The sequence below is a fragment of the Callorhinus ursinus genome, unplaced genomic scaffold (assembly GCF_003265705.2).
Source record: "Callorhinus ursinus isolate GAN/ISIS: 27379988/994484 unplaced genomic scaffold, GSC_fseal_2.0 scaffold2, whole genome shotgun sequence".
NCBI classification, from domain to species: Eukaryota; Metazoa; Chordata; class Mammalia; order Carnivora; family Otariidae; genus Callorhinus; species Callorhinus ursinus.
The window spans coordinates 59,034,386-59,055,224 of NW_027397064.1; the positions used below are offsets into that span (position 1 = coordinate 59,034,386).

The 20,839-nt window shown below is 37.6% G+C and overlaps 1 protein-coding gene across 3 annotated transcripts in view; it reads left to right on the forward strand.

Moving 5' to 3' along the window:
* The first annotated feature begins 1,493 nt into the window (after positions 1 to 1,493).
* TLK1 (tousled like kinase 1) overlaps positions 1,494 to 20,839 on the forward strand; it is a 153,302-nt gene continuing 133,956 nt past the window's right edge. The window contains exon 1 of one of the 3 annotated variants that reach the window (XM_025853295.2): positions 1,494 to 2,175. In XM_025853295.2, the coding sequence (XP_025709080.1) occupies positions 2,037 to 2,175 (139 nt within the window). In that variant the 5' untranslated portion in view covers positions 1,494 to 2,036. The remainder of the gene's footprint in view (positions 2,176 to 20,839) is intronic. The other 2 variants (XM_073882567.1, XM_025853302.2) reach the window with 2 other exon arrangements.

Consider the following 20,839-nt stretch of genomic DNA (forward strand, 5'->3'; position numbering starts at 1 on the left):
TCAGTTATGTTGAGAAAAAGAAGCTAAACAAGTACAGACTATGATTCCATATATCTAAAATTCTGGAAGATGCAACTAAGTGACAGAAAGCAGATGTGTGGTTACTTGGGGGTGGGGTTGGAGTGCAAGAGGAACATCAACAGGGTAGAGGAAACTTTGTGGAGACTGATGGATATATTATCTTGCTTGTAGAATTGGTTTCAGGGTTGTATACACATCAAAGCTTATATTGTACACTTTAAATGTGTTTATTGTATGTCAGTTATACTTCACAAAAGTTGTTTAATTGTGAGATCTGCCTCATAAGTTTGAAAAGCACAACATGACTAAAAACTCACTGAATAATCTGAAGCATAAGAAACCTAAAATTACTTCTGGAGAAAACTGACAACCAAGGTTCTATTCTAGTATGATAGTTTATCTGAACACAACATTACTGTGAGAAATGCAAAGTCATAAAAATAAAAAATAGAAATGACATTTTTGTCCTCCTGGTAATCATACCATTTCCTCCTGTCTATATGCAGTTGCTCTATATCATAATCTGTTTAGTGTTCTATTCAATTTGGTTTTTTAGAGAGCAATAACCTTGTTGTATTTTTCCTGAACTATTAGACTGCTCTTTTATGAACAAGATGCCCAATCCCTGGTGTGTCTTACGTGTGTGGGTGTGTAGAAAGCTACACTGTATCTATAAATTTTAGCAAATGCTGTAATTTGCTTTGGGATTTTCTAGTCGGGACTCAGCAGTGGCATGGCAACAAATTGGAACTTTCTAGAAACCATGCCCTCTTCCACAAGATGAACATTGGATAGTTTCCCTAAATATATGAATTAATCAAAATTTTCTATTTCGATGTCCATTTACTGTTTTTAAAAAAAGAACTGCTATATCACACACACAGTGCACAACACCGGTAAAGATTCTTTCTCTTTTTAGAAAACATTCATAAAGTTTTATTTTCACCCACCCTCGCCCCCGGCTTAGTTTCTTAGCTCTTTTATTCGGTAATCACTCCCATTCTGCAGACGCGGAGACGCACGCAGGTTTTTCTGCACAGTACAGAGGGGCAAGAAAGAAGCAACTCTTAACTTTTCAGTTCCATTTTGAGAAATGATCACATAGAACTCCTGCGAACGACAGCCCAGCGAGAGCAGAAGCATTTCTCCCCAGGCTGGGTGTGGGTCGGGAGCCAGGCGCGCTTCCGCGGGAGGGAGGGGGGTGGCGGAGTCAGGTGGCATCGGAGCGGGAGCCGGAGCCCGAGCGACGCGGCGGGGGCGCGTGCGGGGTGCGCCTCCCTCCGGCCGGCGCGGGGAGATCGCCCCCGCGCACGCGAGTCCGCCAGCCCGGGGCTCCCGCGCCGCGCTGCGATCCGCGGGTGCGCCAGGGGCGCCCGGCGCCCGCGTCTCCTCCCTCCCTCGCGCGCTGGCTCCCTCTCCATCCCCCCCCGCCCCCAACCCCTGGCAGGTCCCTCCCCCATGCCCGCTCCCGCGGCCGCCGCCGCTACCGGAGGCGCAGGAGCCTCGCGATAGTGTTTGCACAGGCGGCGCGTGACGCCGCCGCCGCCTGTAACTGATGCAGAGGTTACCCCGCCGCCTCAGCCGCCACCCACCGCCCGCCGCCGCCGCCGCCACCCAAGCGACGCCGGGGGCCGACGCACTGCAGAGGTGCCGGCAGGTTCCGCTCGCGGAAGTGTCCTCGGCCGGCGCAGCCCGCGCTCCGCCTGCACTCCAGCGGGCGCCCCCTCGACGCCTCCGCCGCCGCGCTTCTTCCCTCCGCCTCTTCCCCGGCGCGCCCGCCTGCTCCCTCGCTTCTCCCCCTTTTCCTCCTCCCCGTCCCCTCTCCTCCCCTCACCTCTTCCCTCCCCACCTCCCCCCCTTCTTGGTTTCCTCCCCCATCCCCTTGACTCTCCCCTCCCTGCCCTCGCTCCCTCGCTCGCCCTCAGCGCGGCCCCCGCCATGACGGAGGCGGGTGCCGGTGCCGTTGCCGCCGCTGCCGTCGCAGGGGGGGAGTCGGGTTCCCAGAAAGTAGCTTGATGAGTGTCCAAAGTAGCAGTGGAAGTTTGGAGGGGCCGCCATCTTGGTCCCAGCTCTCCACGTCTCCAACCCCGGGCTCGGCGGCGGCGGCCAGGTCCCTGCTGAATCACACGCCGCCATCCGGGAGGCCCAGGGAAGGTAAGCGCCGTCGCACCCGCGCCCGCTCGCGGGCCTCCTCTCCCGCGCCGCAGCCCCCGCGCCCCCCGGGTCTCTTCCCCCGACCCCAGGGTGGGGGATGGTGGCGAGGTGGACGCGAGGCCGCTCGGCTCCGGGGAGGTAGTGCGCTGGCTGTGGGTGGTGGTTCGCGGGTGGCGGCGGAGACGGACGAGGGGGTGCGCGCTGGAGGGGACGGGGCGAGGCGCGCAGACTCGTATGGGGTTCCTAAGAGCCAGTACTGCTAGGGTGAGAAGCCTCCCCCCGGACGCCAACCCCTTTCTGCTCCATTTGCTAGTACACTCAGTACTCTTAACCTCCTGGCCTCCGGTCTCTGGTGGGTTTTCCCTCCCTTTCAAGCATTCATCCTTGAGCCCCCTCCCCTTCCCTCGCGCACTCCTCCCATAGAGGCGGTCCCGGCTCTGCGAGCTTTGCAGCCCGGGACCTGAAGGATGCCCTCGCTAGCAGGGTCCCTGCCCTTTGGGGAGAGTCGCTTAAATTATCAAAGCCGACTTTGATCCCCTGCCTGGCCCCTTAGAGCAATTTAAACGACAGACTGACTCGTGGGCAGGCTTTTAAAACCACCCCCTCCAGATGGCTGCAACTTTCTCTCCTTCGCCATCACCTCCTGCGTGTTTGTGCGTTATCGCTCTTCTGCAAGTAGGCTACTGTTCTCTGACAGGGTCGTGGGTTTTGTGGGAAATATCGGCGTAAAGGTTAATGGAAACACGCACCAGATCGGTTACAATTGTTTTCTAAGTTTTCTGGTTTCTTGCATGCAAGTGTGCTGCCACCAGATGTAGCAGTTACACAGCTAGTAAGATACAGGAGTGCTTTTTGACTAAAATTTCAACTTGCTGTATTTAACTTTAAGTATACGACATAAAATGAAATTTGGGAGAACGCTCATTTATGAAGGAAGAATAAATGTGCATGGAATCGCATTTAATGCTCTTTTGTCTGGGGAAACGTTTAGCGGTATTCATCAGCAATTGGTAAATGGGTTGTTCACTCCCAGTTGTGTCACACAAGGAGACTGTAGCCACATTTTCAGAAAATGTCTGGAAGTCCAAGAGTCTGGTGAATCCTTCAAAGACACCAGGAGCTATGATTTATGTAGGAAATGGTGGGGTTAATTTATTTTGAAAATATCTGTCAATATTTACTACCCAGCCTTGACAATTGTTAATCAAGTGTTTTGTGCCCTGAATCTAGTGGTTCAGGCATAGCATTCTTTGTCATTTTGTTCCTGTGAGCATGTGTGAAAGTGACAATAGGCTCAAAGATTGGCATGAATTTGCTCCAGAAAATTCATGGAAAGGTTTGATTTATGGCATCCATTAAACATGCTGAACACACTGACAGACATTTTCCCTCTTTTCCATCTCACCCCCAACACTGAGTTCTGATTATTAGAAGACAAAAGTTTATTTATTGACTAATTCAGATTTAGTGCATCTGGAGATTTTTCTTTTTGCACTTGAAAATTTGTAAATGAATGTTTCAAAATGTGTTTTGTACATAGAGCAGTTGATGCTTTTAGCATGCTTCTATTTTTGTAGTTTCATTAAGATGCTTAATGATTAATGCTAAATGCTTAATGTTATCAGTGATAGTGTAATGAGTGATGGTAAGTGATGGTCTTGGGAAAGCCTGTCTTTTTTAAAGGCTTTACCCTTTTTCCATTCTTTCATTTCTCAGATATTTATTGAGCCATTTCTGTGAGCCAGGGACTGTACTAGATACTGGGGACATAGTGTTGAATTGTTCATCTGTAACATCAGTTATCAGTGTTAGTAATTTGGGGGCTGCAAAATCTAGATTGTGAGTTTCTGAGGTTACTTTAACTGTAGTTAAAAAAAACTTCTGTACTATTCTGCACTTTTCCTGATGTTTGAAAATTTTGAGGGGTTGGAATAATTTAGCTTGAATTTCCAAATAAACAATTCTTTCTAGAAGTTTGGATTACCGTAGGCTTTTATGTAAAGTAAATTGGTGAATCTTTTGTTAATGAAATAAGACATGCTTTTGTGATCGTTATATTTCACCAAATACCTCTATGGCCACAGTGGTATATTTCTTTTTGACCGACCAGTATGTAAGTTAAAACTGTGTTAATCTTCTCTAGGGATATATATATTTATCTTGAAGATATAGTCTCAGATATCATTAATGCTAACAGGAATTGCATATATGAAACCCTAGACATAATGATGGGGACATTTTCTATTGAGTGAGATCCTAGTTTTCATTTTAACAAGTGTTTAGCATCTCTTGCAGGTATCCACATTAGTATATTATATAAATTGATGTAAGTTGAGAGAGCTTTGGACTTACGGTGATTGTTAGTAAGAATAGTTAATATTAGTGGAACTTGAATATATGTATCAAGGTGAGAACAAACTGTTTCTGAAAAATTGAAGCAATTTAATGTAATATATGATAGAAAAATTTAAACTTAAAAGATACATATGTGTGTACATGTATTTTAAAGTTATGTGATTAACTGCTTTTAAGCAAACTTAACTTTGAAAATGGGCTGTTTTTGAAGATGTATCATAAATATCTGTAAAAATTGGTTATTTTGAAGTTTTGATATATTTGAAACCAAAAATCTAATATTATAATCTATTTTCAGTACTGCGTATTTTGACTTTCTTCCTTTCTCACCCTGATCTCATTCTCATCTTAATGTTGATTACAAATTGATTACAAATAAAATACACTTTTAAATATTAAAAGATCTAGGAATTTGTTGGAATTTAGGAATTTGTATGATATAGTATAGACAGCTTCTTTTCCTGAATCCCAAAGCTTTTCTTTTATCAATCTTGAAGTTCCCTGAGAGGTGCTCAGCAGTGTAGCTCTAGATTTCATGTTGGATCTCTTAAACGTGTGATTTCTGTCCCATTTTATCTTCTAATAATCCTGTGATTAAGGAAATGGGAAGTTAAGAAATTAAGTAAATTTTCAAATAGAAGTCAGTGTTGTTCTGAGACCTAGGAACCCAGTGTCATATTGGCTAGATGAGCAGATGGGGTTTTTTTGTCCTGGCAGTACATGGTTACTTTTAAATTAGTTATTGCTAAGAATCATATGATTATACAGAAGGCTTGCATTTTTTTTCTGTTCTATTTTACCAGATATGAATAATTTAATAATTTTATGTAAATAGTGAAAGTAGTTTGGTTAAAAAGATAATGTCACAGTGTAATTAAACTGTTGCTCTGTTTTCATGTTTACAGACTGCGTCCTTTAGAAGAATTAAAGTATTTGACTCTGGATGATTGAGTAATACCTACCTGTAGGGAGTTGTTAAAAGTAAAGGTATACCAAATGGCCTTTTAGTTTCTTGAAGTCACTAGCTGGAGGAGGACAGGGTTTTATGTTTAAGGATTTTAGCTTATGAATAGATCCATGGTAGATGCTTCCTTTATAGAGGCACATTTATGTGTTAGCGGAGAGAGAAAAGGAAAGAATCCCAGAATTTAGTGAGCTGTCTGGGAATCTGTCTTTGGGAAACAGGTTTTTTGGTCTCAGGAACCCTTTACTCTCTTAAAAGTTACTGAGGACTCGATAGAGATTTTGTTTATGTGGGTTATGTCTATTGATACTATTTTAGAAATAATTTCAAAGATACTAACTTATCTAAAAATAATAAACTGATTACTTGTTAACAAATTTTTAAATGAATGATAATTCTAAAACAAAAACTTTAGTGAGACTAGTAGCATTGTTTTACATTTTTGCATCACTTTAATTTCTGGCCTATTAGAGATGGCTAGAGTTTGCTTCTGCTTTCCGTCTGTTGTGATTTATTTTGATTGAGATATTGTGAAGAGAATCCAGCTTCACATAGGTATGTAGTTAGAAAACTTGATGTATTTCAATCGTCCTTTTAGAAATTGTATGTATTCTTTGATATTACACCAAAATTTGACAAGTGGCAGATCTTTTTTTAAAATGTTACTTGCAATATGTGAGTATATTGTATTTCAGAATTGTCTCCAAGACCCACAAGAAATCTGTGAACCATATAATTATAGCCTAAGATGAGACCACTGAAAGGGTGGAAAGTGTGATAGCTGTCTTCAGGTGTTTCAGAAACATAAATAGTAGATCCATTCTGCTGTTTTAGAATGTAGACCAGCAGGTGAAAGTTAGAAAGGCATAGATGGAATTCAGTATAATTTGTTGACCAGGATGTAAGAAGTGTAGAGCAGCTAGTGGAAAAAAACTGCTCTTAAAGTATTTAGTGATTCCAGAAACCAGTATTGCAATATATGTTACCTAACAAAATTTAATTTAAATTAAAAAAACATATATAGTGATAATTTTTTTTAAGATTTTATTTATTCATTTGAGACACAGATACAGAGAGAGAGAGAGCATGAGCAGGGAGAGAGGCAGAGGGAGAAGCAGGCTCCCCGCTGAGCCAGGAGCCCGATGTGGGGCTTGATCCCAGGATGCTGGGATCATGACCTGAGCCGAAGGCAGACACTCAACCTTCCGAGCCACCCAGGCTCCCCTATAGTGATAAGAATTTAAAGCAGTCTACAGGGACTTTTTTTTTTTTAAGATTTTATTTATTTGACAGAGAGAGACAACAGCGAGAGAGGGAACACAAGCAGGGGGAGTGGGAGAGGGAAAAGCAGGCTTCCTGCTGAGCAGGGAGCCCGATGTGGGGCTTGATCCCAGGACCCTGGGATCATGACCTGAGCCGAAGGCAGACGCTTAATGACTGAGCCACCCAAGCGCCCTACAGGGACATTTTTGGGTGGGGCAGAGATTGATACTTATTTTGGATGTTATTGGATTAAGTGACTTCAGGTCCCATCCAATTTAAAATGTAAACATTCTTTGGGTTTTTTGAAAATAGCTAAATACTGTAGTTAAATTATATATATATGTATGAATGATTTTGAATATTCTCTTTAGTCACTAGTATGAAACTACTGTTGACTTTATTTTGTGTTTTTATTGTGCTTTTCCTCTTAGTATTTTCTGGAATCAACACTATCAGTCTTCCTGAAATCTTGCTAAATTCCCTGTGAAATAAAATAAGCTTTGAAGGCATTTTAGGGAATCAGATGCTGCTTGTGATACAGTTTAGTAGAGTTTGTAATATATTTGGGCACAGAATTTTAGAATACTGTGGGGGCTGATTTTCAGTTTTGAAAGAGTTTCACCATGTATAATCTTTTATTTGTGATTGTTTATGCGATTTCAGAAGGACTATGCTTAATTTGTTCTAATGGTTTTAGAGAGTCTGAAAAAGAATACATGAAGGGAAAGTGTCTAAATTGATTACTTTTGAATTAAAAAATGCATATTAGATATAACTAGTACGTAAACTAATATGAAGAATTTTAATTCTCATCTTATTCAGAGAATTATGTATGTAATATTTATCTTTACCTAGAACAATTCATATTTTAATTTTATAAGGAACATAATCTATTCTGTGAGTTGGGATTGAAAGGTTAGATTTTAGGGAAGTTAAGCATAAATTCCCATAACTTTGTTGAGGTCAACTTAAGTATAGTGACACACAGCTCGAGACTTCATGTACTTGTTGCATTTGGATTTAGAGCTCATTTTCTATAGAAGAGCCATAGGAATAAGTCATTTGTTACATAAAATTCTTCATGCTTGTTAATAATTTCCAAAAATCTTAGAATAATTTAGAAGAATAGTATTATGAAGTAGGAGAAGCAGTATGGTACAGATGAGAAAGTGCGTTGATCATAGTTGGAATCCAAGTGTAGTCCCTGCTTTGCCATTAACTAGCTGTGTAACCTTGGGCAAGTTGCTTATCTCTCTGCTTCAGTTTCATAAAATGAGAATTGTAAGTGCTGAAAGGGACTGTGGAAGCAATTGAGTCCAAACCTCTCATTTTACAGTTGAGGAAACTTAGGTATGATTGCCCAGGCTTTTACTCTGAGAGACTTGGGACCAAAATTCAGTTTTCTGACTCTCTACTTAGTGCTTTTTTCTTTATATACTTTGTGGCTTCTTTTATCTATAAAATGAGGGGTTTTGAATTCAGGGCTCTCAAGGGTCTTTACCAGCTCCAAAATATTATTTTTTTGACATTAGATCTAGTATAACTTACTGGAGGAAAATCTGGGAGCTTTTATTTACTGGTGAAAGAAATGTTTCCTGAAGAAGCAATATGACCTTTTCAAGGTTATGTTTGGGTTTATTAAGAGAAGATAGGCTTCATTATTATGAAAAAAATTTTCAAATTTATGAGCGTGGTAAGTAGTGTGCTGAGTGATCTTGGTTTTTTTTTTTTAATGATCTACATTCTAAAACATTGTTATGAAGATATTAAAAACTATATTAATTACAGAAATGACAGTGTGGTACTCTGAAATGAAGTAACTAGGTTTCTGGAGTGTTTGCCCCCTCTGAGTTAGGTGCTCTGTTTCTTAGTGTTTTACAGGATTGTCATGATTTCATAGCATGTCCATCATGCTGTCTTTTATTATAGTTTTATTTATGTTGCCTACTAATGGAAAAGTCTTGAATTCAGAGACTGTGTTTTCATTTCTGTATTCTCGGTGCATACTAGGATGTCCTCTGTAGAGTTAGCACCCAACACAAAGTTTTATTGAAGGACTGTTAAGTTTGCTTAAAAACAGTGATTATATAGATTAACGTGCACATAATTTCAGACCCCAGAAAATTCTTATATTAGTAATTCTTAGGCAAGTTATATTTTAGAGAGTGATATGGATAGCAGCAACAATAATAGCTATAATTTATTGTTTGCATATATATATTCATTTAATTCTTATAACTCTGTGAGGTCTATACAATTTTTATTCTCATTTTACAGTTGAGGAAACTGAAGCACAGAGAAGTGAAGAAACTTGCCCATGATGCAGTAGTCAGTGTTAGGGCTGAGATTTGAATAAAGTCTGCATTTTAACCACAAGGATATATTGCCTGAGATAGAGAAATTTGGTCTTGTTTAATTTCTAAGTTATTTTTCCTTCATAAATTTTAATTTGCCAATCAGTTTTTTAGGCTCGTTCAGTTTATCTGTAAACTTTTGTTAATTTTTTTTGCATGAGTTTTATACGTATATGAAGATAAGATTAAAAAACAATACACATAATAAGCCCAAAATCAAACAACCCAATTTAGAAAGCTGTACCAGCTGTGCAAATCTTACATTTCATTTTTTCAGATTGTTTAATTCTTTCATGGGAAATGTTAGAGGTACACTAATGAAAAACCTTATTTTTATCTTTAATAATCTAAATTGGAATGCCATTTATCTTCCTCTTTTGGCCTCCTAAGCCCACCATGGCCATAACAAATAAACATTAGAATTTGAACAAAGAATTTTCCACTGTCAGTACAGGAGTTACTACTTACTGTGGAGGCTTTAAACCTTGTGCATAAGGCTCTGAACAAAATTGAGGTGCTTTAGTGGCAGATCTTTGTTATTAGTATTCAACATGGGCAGGGAAAAGAGGCTTGAAGCTCAATATGGCACATCTATAAGAAGAATTTTTTAAAGCACTTAGTTTTAATTACTTTATTGCATACAAAACAAATCTCTTGGTAACATGTATTATTTAGTAAATCTAATGAGAGACAGAATTTGAATAGGTTAATAGGAATTCAAAGCATGGTGTGGAAAGATACAAAGAGCTGATTCAGGGAGTAGGTTATGAAACTTAAATCTTCTCATGTGGCTTCATTATTAGGTCTGAAATGTTGGGAATATCAAGAAGACAAGTTATGCCAATATTTAAGCAAAAATGCTTATATTCTACAAAGATGTATTACAAAGCCAAATATGAGTGACTTTTGGGGATGACTTGTAATATTTGTTCTTCATTATGAGTACATATGTACTCATAAATGTGTGCCTTCCTTGGAAACTAATTTAGCTGGAGATAATGACAAACTTTTGTTAGATTTAAATTTTTAAGTGTTATTGTTAATAGTATCTGCTAATATTGTTAAGTGTGATACATTGTGTGATTTCATGATTCCACACTTGACACTAGGTATGTGTTTCCTATCTGATGATAAATATAGTGCCATTGGGGAAGGTCAGAGGGATTTGTTTGAAGCCAGTCAGATTCTTCCTGTCTCTAATGAGATCTGAGGCATGTTCCAATTTTTTTTTTCTTTTTGGTAAATAGCGTGTTTGCTTCTTTAAAAATACAGTTTTTCCTTTCTCTGGGCACAAGTCTTTAAAAAATATTGTTGTAATTATATGGTTTAGTCAACTTTGTTACTTTTTTTTACTTATGTGTCTCATTTATTTATACATATACTTATTAATGGTAGGCCCTGTTCTAGGTACTTTGTAAATAGTAACTCGTTTACGTCTAACAATCATATTAAATAAGTACCGTTATATCCCTATTTTACAGATGAGGAAATTGAGGCCCAGAGAGGTTAAGTAACTTACTGAAGAACACATAGAGAACATGTAGCAGAGCCAGGATTCAGACAGCTCCTAAGTACATGCTCTTAACAGTTACACTGTTTTGTCAATGGTATTCCATCGAATAGATGTACTGTAATTTACTCAGTTAAACATTCTTTAGGTAGGTTATTAGTCATGGTTCTCTTGCTTACTGGTGATAAAAAGGAATTTATTGATTTACATAACTGGGAATTGTATGTGTGAAGGAGGATGGAATGGCTTTGAAAATAGTTTTGATCCAAGATCTCAAATAATGTCATTGAGCCTCTGTTTCCATTTCTGGGTTCTTCTAGCCCCTTCTTTTTGGAGCTTCCAGACACGCTTAGCTTTTAGCATAGCAACCACAAAGGAAAGACAACCTCTCTTTCCTGATGTCCACATGTCAGTTAGTTCTGGGTTGATGCTGATGTATTCTAATTGTCAGTTTCTTAACTAATCCCTGGGACCTGGGAGATGAAGTACTGAAAAGTCATTAGCCACTATGGTTGTGGTTAGGGTGAGTTGGGGAACCCACAGAAAGTCATGATTGACAATCCTCTTAAGATCACACAGATTAGTTGAGTGGCAGTTTTCTAGAGAAAGGGATTATGGTGAACAAATACAACTATTATAAGTAGTTATTTAGGTTATTTCTTTTTAATTTAAGTTTTATTTTTTGGCTATTATAGATAACAGTGTTCTCTTTTAGGATTTTGATGGACTCCTGTCTCACATTTAGGTCTTTCAACCATTTTGAGTCTGTTTTTGTGTGTGGTGTAAGGAAGTGGTCCAGTTTCATTCTTCTGCATGTGGCTGTCCAATTTTCCCAACACCCTTTGTTGAAGAGACTGTCTTTTTTCCGTTGGACACTCTTTCCTGCTTTGTCAAAGATTAGTTGACCATAGAGTTGAGGGTCCATTTCTGGGCTCTCTGTTGTTCCCATTGATCTATGTGTCTGTTTTTGTGCCAGTACCATACTGTCTTGATGATGACAGCTTTGTAATAGAGCTTGAAGTTTGGAATTGTGATGCCACCAGCTTTTCTTTTCTTTTTCAACATTCCTCTGGCTATTCGGGGTCTTTTCTGGTTCTGTACAAATTTTAGGATTATTTGTTCCATTTCTTTGAAAAAAGTGGATGGTATTTTGATAGGAATTGCATTAAATATGTAGATTGCTCTAGGTAGCATTGACATCTTCACAATATTCTTCCAAACCATGTGCATGGAACGTTTTTCTATTTCTTTGTGTCTTCCTCAGTTTCTTTCATGAGTATTTTATAGTTTTCTGAGTATAGATCCTTTGCCTCTTTGGTTAGATTTATTCCTAGGTATCTTACGGTTTTGGGTGCAATTATAAATGGGATCAACTCCTTAATTTCTCTTTTTTCTGTCTTGTGTATAGGAATGCCAATGATTTCTGTGCATTGATTTTCTATCGTGCCACTTTACTGAATTCCTGCATGAGTTCTAGCAGTTTTGGGGTGGAGTCTTTAGGGTTTTCCACATAAAGTATCATATCATCTGCAAAGAGTGAGAGTTTGACGACTTCTTGCCGATTCGGATGCCTTTTATTTCTTTTTGTTGTCTGATTGCTGTGGCTAGGACTTCTAGTACTATGTTGAATAAGGGTGATGATAGTGGACATCCCTGCCGTGTTCCTGACCTTAGGGGGAAAGCTCTCAGTTTTTCCCCATTGAGAATGATATTCGCTGTGGGTTTTTCATAGATGGCTTTTATGATATTGAGGTATGTAACTCTCTATCCCTATACTCTGAAGAGTTTTGATCAAGAAAGAATACTATGTCCAGGTAGGCTGTCATTGAAAATAGAAGGAGAGATAAAAATCTTCCAGGACAAATAAAAACTAAAGGAATTTGCAAACACGAAACCAGCCCTACACAAAATATTGAAAAGGGTCCTCTAAGCAAAGAGAGAGCCTAAAAGTAACATAGACCAAAAAGGAACACAGACAATATACAGTAACAGTCACCTTACAGGCAATACAATGGCACTAAATTCATATCTTTCAATAGTTACCCTGAATGTAAATGGGCTAAATGCCCCAATCAAAAGACATAGGGTATCAGGTTGGATTAAAAAAACAAGACTCATTGATATGCTGTCTGCAAGAGACTCATTTTAGACCCAAAGACACCTCCAGATTGAAAGTGAGGGGGTGGAAAACCATTTACCATGCTAATGGACACCAAAAGAATGCTGGGGTGGCAATCCTTATATCAGACAAATTAGATTTTAGACCAAAGACTATAATAAGAGATGAGGAAGGATACTATAGCATACTTAAAGAGTCTATCCAACAAGAAGATACAACAATTATAAATATCTATGCCCCTAACATGGGAGCAGCCAATTATATAAGGCAATTAATAACCAAAGGAAAGAAACACATTGACAACAATACAATAATAGTAGGGGACTTTAACACCCCCCTCACTGAAATGGACAGATCATCTAAGCAAAAGAACAACAAGGAAATAAAGACTTTAAATGACACACTGGACCAAATGGACTTCACAGATATATTCAGAACATTCCATCCCAAAGCAGCGGAATACACATTCTTCTCTAGTGCCCATGGAACATTCTGCAGAATAGATCACATCCTAGGTCACAAATCAGGTCTCAACCAGTACCAAAAGAGTGAGATTATTCCCTGCATATTTTCAGACCACAATGCTTTGAAACTAGAACTCAATCACAAGGGGAAAGTCGGAAAGAACTCAAATACATGGAGGCTAAAGAGCATCCTACTAAAGAATGAATGGGTCAACCAGGAAATTAAAGAAGAATTAAAAAAATTCATGGAAACCAATGAAAATGAAAACACAACTGTTCAAAATCTTGGGATGCAGCAAAGGCAGTCCTAAGAGGAACGTATATAGCAATACAAGCCTTTCTCAAATACACAGCCTAACCCTACACTTAAAGGAGCTGGAGAAAGAACAGCAAATAAAGCCTAAACCCAGCAGGAGAAGAGAAATAATAAAGATCAGAGCAGAAATCAATGAAATAGAAACCAGAAGAACAGTAGAGCAGATCAACGAAACTAGGAGCTTGTTCTTTGAAAGATTAGTAATATCGATAAACCTCCTAGCCAGACTTACCAAAAAGAAAAGAGAAAGGACCCAAATAAATAAAATCATGAATGAAAGAGGAGAGAAAACAACCAACACCAAAGAAAAACAATTATAAGAACATATTATGAGCAACCATATGCCAGCAAATTAGATAATCTGGAAGAAATGGATGCATTCCTAGAGATGTACCAAAACTGAGCCAGGAAGAAATAGAAAACCTGAACAGACCCATAACCAGTAAGGAAATTGAAGCAGTCATTGAAAATCTCCCAACAAACAAGAACCCGGGGCCAGATGGCTTCCCAGGGGATTTCTACCAAACATTTAAAGAACAATTAATACCTATCTTTCTGAAACTGTTCCAAAAAATAGAAATGGAAGGAAAACTTCCAAACTCGTTTTATGAGGCCACCATTACCTTTATCCCAAAACGAGACAAAGACCCCATCAAAAAGAATTATAGACCAATATCCCTGATGAACATGGATGCAAAAATTCTCACCAAAATCCTAGCCAATAGGATCCAACAGTACATTAAAAGGATTATTCACCACGACCAAGTGGGATTTATCCCTGGGCTGCAAGTTTGGTTCAACATCCGCAAATCAATCAATGTGATACAGTACCTTAATAAAAGAAAGAATAAGAACCATATGATCCTCTCAATAGATGCAGAAAAAGGATTTGACGAAGTATGGGCATATATTTTTGAACGAGGTAGGGTTCAACTCATGCTAGGAAATATTGGACTTCAATATTATTAACACAGTGTCTTGCACTTAATTGAAAGGTTATAAACCTGACACTGAACATGTATCTAATGGAGTTTATTAAATGCATCCTGCAAGCTCTTGGCCCTTTTACTTCTCTTTCTTCCTAGTGTGCTACTTCTTTGACCTAGTTGACAACATTTAGTTTTTGGACTAAATGTTTTGACAACATTTAGTTTTACAACATTAAATGTTGACAACATTTAGTTTTTGGACTAGTTTTTTTTAACATTTATGTTAAAAGCATTATGATTTAGAAAGTTAGTGTAGTGTAAGTAATGGTTACAAGCATGCATTTGTTAGGCCTGGGTTCCATTTGGATTTTGTCACTTAACTACATTTACTAACCTCTCATTGCCTCACCTGTAGATTTTCTTTTGTTTTCTTTTTAAATATAGTGGTTCTATTATTTTTAAAAATTTATTAATTTACTTGTTGGGGGGGTGAGGGATAGGGAGGGAGAGAACCTTAGGCAGGCTCCACGCGCAACATGAAGTGGGACTCGGGGCTCGATCTCATGACCCTGAGATCATGACCTGAGCTGAAACTTGAGAGTCAGAGGCTTAACCGAGTGAGCCACCCAGGCGCCCCTCACCTGTAGATTTTCTTGTTTGTAGGATGGGATAGTTGTAGTAGTAGTAACTACTTAACAAAGTTGTGAGAGTTAAATGAGAAATTCGTGGCATATTAACCAGTCAGTATATGTTAAATATTACTGTTTAATGTAGATAAAATGATGCTTTCAAATTTAAATTTTTTTCTTTGTTTAAATGGTAAGAATAGAAAAGTATTATCTGGATAAAGGTCTTTTATGGCTGGAGTACTCTTGATTCTCATGGATTGTCTCCCTGGGCTGTTGAATACTAGCAGAGTTGTGTCTGACAGAGGCAGATTTCAGAGGATGTTTAAAATTGCTACTTTCATTATTTTACTTCTTGTAATTCTTTGTGGCTTGAGAATTGATCAGATTTATGAGACATGCTTACAACATTTAAGCAAGCATCAAGCACTAAATTTGGATTAGCAGTGTGTATGCTTTATCTTCTTTTCATATTGCTCTTGGTATGTGGAAATATACTTCAAAGCACTGCATTAAAAATTGTAAAAGCGGCATGTATTGTGTTTTTGTATTTCTTATTTGTACCAAGGAGATTGCTTTATGTGCACTAGGTATTTAATAATGTGTGTTTATTAGTGGTATATGTGTAGGCAGTGTGGTATAAGGGTTAGGATTGTGGGCTTACTGTAGATAGACCTGGATTTATATCCTTTCTTTGTCACTTCCTGAGCTGTGTGACCTTGGTTAGGTTACTTGCTGCTGTTGTTATTATTGTTTATGTATGTGTGTTCATGCATTGGTGAATTTTTTCTTTTGAGAAAAAAGGCAGGGATAAAAAAAACTCATATTAGAGAGTCATTGAAAAGTAATGTTTAGGTTGCATTCCCTCATATGTATATGTTCTCATCTTACAGTTTTCATAATTATATTTTAAATGAATGTATACTAACTTCTTTAGTTGATATGTATACCAAAACTTGGTTATAATTGTTATATTTCTTTTTACTGTATAATGTTGTGGCATTTGTTATGCATATAATAGTTTTTCTTCCTTTAAATTGCTTCTTTTGGTATACGTTTGAAGGATTTGGCTTATTGGGCAAAAGGAGACAGACATTTTTATGTGTTCTGTATTTTATATTTCATTTTATATTGTCATTATCGTTTTCCCAATGGGATAACTAGGATTTTAGAGTCTGTTATTGCTTCTCAGATATGAATCAATTGTCAGAGCTTCACTTTTATAGAAACCTTTTGCCATAGTTTATTCATTCAGCAAGTATTTTTGGATCTAGAGCCTAGCACTGGGAAAACAAAGATACATAAGATATAGTCCCTACCTCCTAGGAGCTTGGTCACAGTCTGGTGAGGAAGACTATAATTCATAATATGTAATTCGTACTTTTGAAAAACACCTTGTGGGTCAGGTAAAACAATCTGAGTTACCAGTTCTCAATTTCTGAAATAAACAGAAGAACTGTAATATAGTTGTAGCATATAGTATATCAAGGTGTTATATCCATTGGTCATTTCGTTGCTAGAAAAAAAAACTTAAGCAAAACAGATTTATTATTAGAAGGATATAGGGCTGGGTATATCTTAGAACCCAGTTAGGCTGCAAGGGGACTGAATGAAATAGAAACGAAATTCAGGAACCACAGTAGTACTGTTCTCTTGTGGATCCTAAAGCAACCCTTTCCAGCTGTGAAGGAAAGTTCTCTAAAAAGCAAAATAGGAAGGGAGGAAATTGTATTTCTATCATAGAGGTATGAAACAGATGCTCCCTAGAGAAAGGAATTACACAATTTTTCTTCAGTTTATCTATTAAATGGCATCTTCTTGTTTCAATTGCTATGTCTTGATTGCTAGTGAGATTGAATTTAAATATTTGTACAAAAGCCCTTTGCTAATTTTTCTTGAAATCTGTGTCTTAGGCATTAGAATATATATGGTAGTGATGTCAGTCCTTGTTACATTTGATGAAACCATTTTTTCCATTTTTTTCTTTTTATGTATTTGTAAATTTTTCATTGTATAAAGTTTTTTACTTTCATTAAATTCAACACAGGTTTTTCCTTGTGATATTTTTAAGTACACGTGTTTAAAAATTATTAGCCTCTAAAGTTCAAGTACTATAGTTTAACTGTGATGCAGTTTATTTCTTTTTAAAGATTTATTTATTTATTTGAGAGAATGGGAGCGAGTGTGCTGGGGTGGGGAGGTGGAGAGGGAGAATCTCAAGCAGACTCCCTGCTGAGCTCGGAACTCCACTCAGGGCTCAATCTTAGGACCCTGAGATCATTACCTGAGCCAAAACCAAGAGTCAGATGCTTAACTGACTGAGCCATCCAGGTGCCCCATGCAGTTGATTTTAATTTTTAATTTTATATGTTGCTTTATCTGTCATTATTGAAGTGTAAAACATAGAAAGTGCACACAAAGTTTTGCTCAGTGAATTATAATCTGTGTAATCGTAATCTGTGTAAGTACCACTCAGTCAAGAAACAGAACATTGACAGCACTTCAGAAGCCCTCTCCCTTCTCCCATCAGTCACTACCTTCTCTCTTCTCCCCAAAGAAATCAGTATTCTGACTTAGTAATGTCTATTTTTGAATGTTATATAAATTGACTCACATAGTAAAATTGTATTTCTAGCTACTTTTGCTCCACATAATGTTTCTGATACTCATCAATGTTAATTTCTGTAACTGTAGTTGGTTTTCATTGCTCTGTGTTACTTTGTATGTATATGCCACAGTTAATATAATCCGTTGATAGATGTTTAGGTTGTTTCCACTTTGTTACTAATAATGCTGTATGAATGCATTTATATCAATCTCTGCATGTACTATTAATATTTGTTGAGTATATACCCAAGAGTAAATTTACTGGCTTATGTGTATGAATTTGCCTTTAGTATGTACTGCTGGTTTTCCAGAGTGGTTGTAACAATTTATATTCCCATGAGCACTTTATGAGAGTTCCCATTGCTCCATATCGTCACCAGTAATTGGAATTGTTAGTATATTTATTTTTGCAATCTGATGGCTGTGAGGTGGTATTTATGGTTGTAATTTTCATTTCCCTGATGAGAAAGTTGTTAACCATTTTTTTCATAAGTTTATTGGCTTTTGAATATGTGTTCACATCTTTTGGTCAGTTTTCCTTTGTGGTGTTTGTTTTATAAAAAACAGTAATGTATTTGAAGGAATTCTTTTTGTATTTTGGATAAGTACTCTTTATTTTTTTAATATCCCCCCCTTTCTGTGGCCTGTTTTTCCCTTCTCTTTATGGTATTTAAGAAGTATGTCAAGTTCATAAAAATGTTTTCCTATATTTTCTCTTTTAATGTGGGCATTTGCAGCTGTAAATTTCCCTCTTAGCACTCAGTTAGCAGTCAGTTCATCAGGTTTTGATGTGTTTTTGTTTTTATTAACCTCTGGTGTTTTCTAATTTTCCTTTTGATTTCTTCTTTTGATCTATTGCTGATTTAGGAGTATGTTAATTTCCACATATTTGTGGATTTCCCAGATTTCTTTCTGTAATTGATTTCTAATTTAATTCATTTGTGATTGGAGAACATACTTTGTCTATTTTCAGTCCTTGTCTATTTTCCCAATTGCTCCATAGTCTGATTGCTGCATTGTTTTATGGCCTAGCATATGGGCTCTCCTTGAGAATGTTCTATGTATGCTTTCAGAGAATGTGTGTTCTCTTGTCGGATGGAGTATCCCCTACATGTCTGTTAGGTCTTGTTGGATTATAGTGTTTAAGCTTTCTGTTGCCTTGTTAATTTCTGTCTAGTTCTATTTGTTATTGAAAATGGAGTATTGAAGTCTTCCAGTTGCATGGTTGTCCGTTTCTCTTTGATTCTGTCAATTTTGCTTCATGTATTTTGAGGCTCTGTTTTATGGTGCCTGTGTGTTTATAATTTTTATATCTTATGGATGGATTGACCCTTTAATAGTTATAGAATGTTCCTCTTCACCTCTAAAAACATTTTAGAGGCTGTCTGATATTAGTATATCCAGTACAGTTCTGTTATGGTTGCTATTTGCGTGGTGTCTCTTCCCGTTCCTTTACTTTTATCTTTGTGTCTTTGACTAGAAAGTGTGACAGCATTAGTCAGATCTTGTTCTTTTTAAATCCAGTCTTACAGTCTTTGCGTCTTGATTTTACTGTTTAATCCACTCACATTTAATGATACTGATGTGGTTGGATTTATGTCTGCCGTTTTGCTTTTTGTTTTCTGTATGTCTGTTTTTGTCTTCTGTGCCTCCTTTATTGCATTCTTTTGCTTTGAGTATTTTCTAGTGTAACATTTTAGTTTCCTTAATGATTCTGAAAGTATTTTTTGTTATTTTCTTAGTGATTGTTTGAGGGTGTACATTACACAACTTACAGAATCTACTTCAGATTAATAACTTTAGTGATATATAGAAACTGTATTTAGCTCTGCTCCATCCTTCCATTTTGTTTAAATCATTTTGTTTTGTTACAAATAAAAGAATACATTATTATAATTATTACTTGATATAATTCTGTGTCTTTTAAAGAAACTGAAAGGAAAACATAAACATAGTTTTCTTACTAACTTATTTATCATTTTGGTTCTTTTCATTTCTTTCTGTAGATTTGATTTACTATCTGATACGATTTCCTTACTAAATAAAGTTTGTTTCTACCTGCCTCCTTTGTGCTATTATTGTCAAATGTTACATTTCCAAACGTTTTAGGCCCAGTGGTACAGTTACATGCATGTCGTATGTGCAATTATTTTTTCAACTAATTAAGAGAATTAAGAAGAAGAAATACGCAATTATGTTGTCTTTGCTGGCACTCATGTTCTCTCATGTAGATTCAAATTACTTTATGGTGTAGCCAGAAGAACTGATTTTGATTCTTCTGCCAGCTCCAATCTCCTGTTCAGCCCCTCTACTGGGCTTTTCATTTTAGTTATTGTACATTTGAACTCCAGAATTTTCACTTAATTATTTTATAAAATTTCTCTTTTTATTGGCTTCTCTATTTGATGAGACATTGTCATAATAACTTCCCTTTAAGTATTTAAACATGGTTTCTTTTAGTTCTTTGAACGTATGTATAATAGCTGCTTTGAACTCTGCTGAATCCAACATCTGGGCCCTCTCAAAGACATGTACATAGTCTCCTTGACCACCAGAGATGACTGGTTTAGGCTCTGTTCGTTTTGTCTCTTTCCCTGATTTTCCCTGTAAGCTTTTGGCTGGTCTCTTTCTATTGCTATACACTTAGCAGTCAGCCTCCACTAATTGCTAGCTGATTGCTTTCTTGTTTTTGTCAACATCCTGGGGCATGAATTGCTCCATAGTCTGATTGCTGCATTAAGTCAGGTTTCTGCAGAAGCTAAGGGTTACCAGTTTTTGAGACCTGTGCTTGCTCTGAGAGGTTAACTGCCTTTCTGTTTGCCTCATTCTTAGTAGTTAAACTTCTACATAGTCTGTAGGTTTGCTTGTTGCTACTTCTACCATGGAACTACAATTCTTTTATTCACCTCCCAGATCTCCATAGTTTTGGAAAATGCCCTTAGGAATGAACTTCCCCACAGTTGGCCAGATAAAGTCCATTCCCTTAGGTGGAGAATAGAGCTTTCAGTTATTATGGCCTCTTTTCCCTCTGGGAAGAACCTCTGCTTTGCTTCAGTGAAGTTAGGGACTGAGAAAGGAGATAACTTCTTTCTTTTTTCTTTCTTTCTTTCTTCTTTCTTTCTTTCTTTCTTTCTTTCTTTCTTTCTTTCTTTCTTTC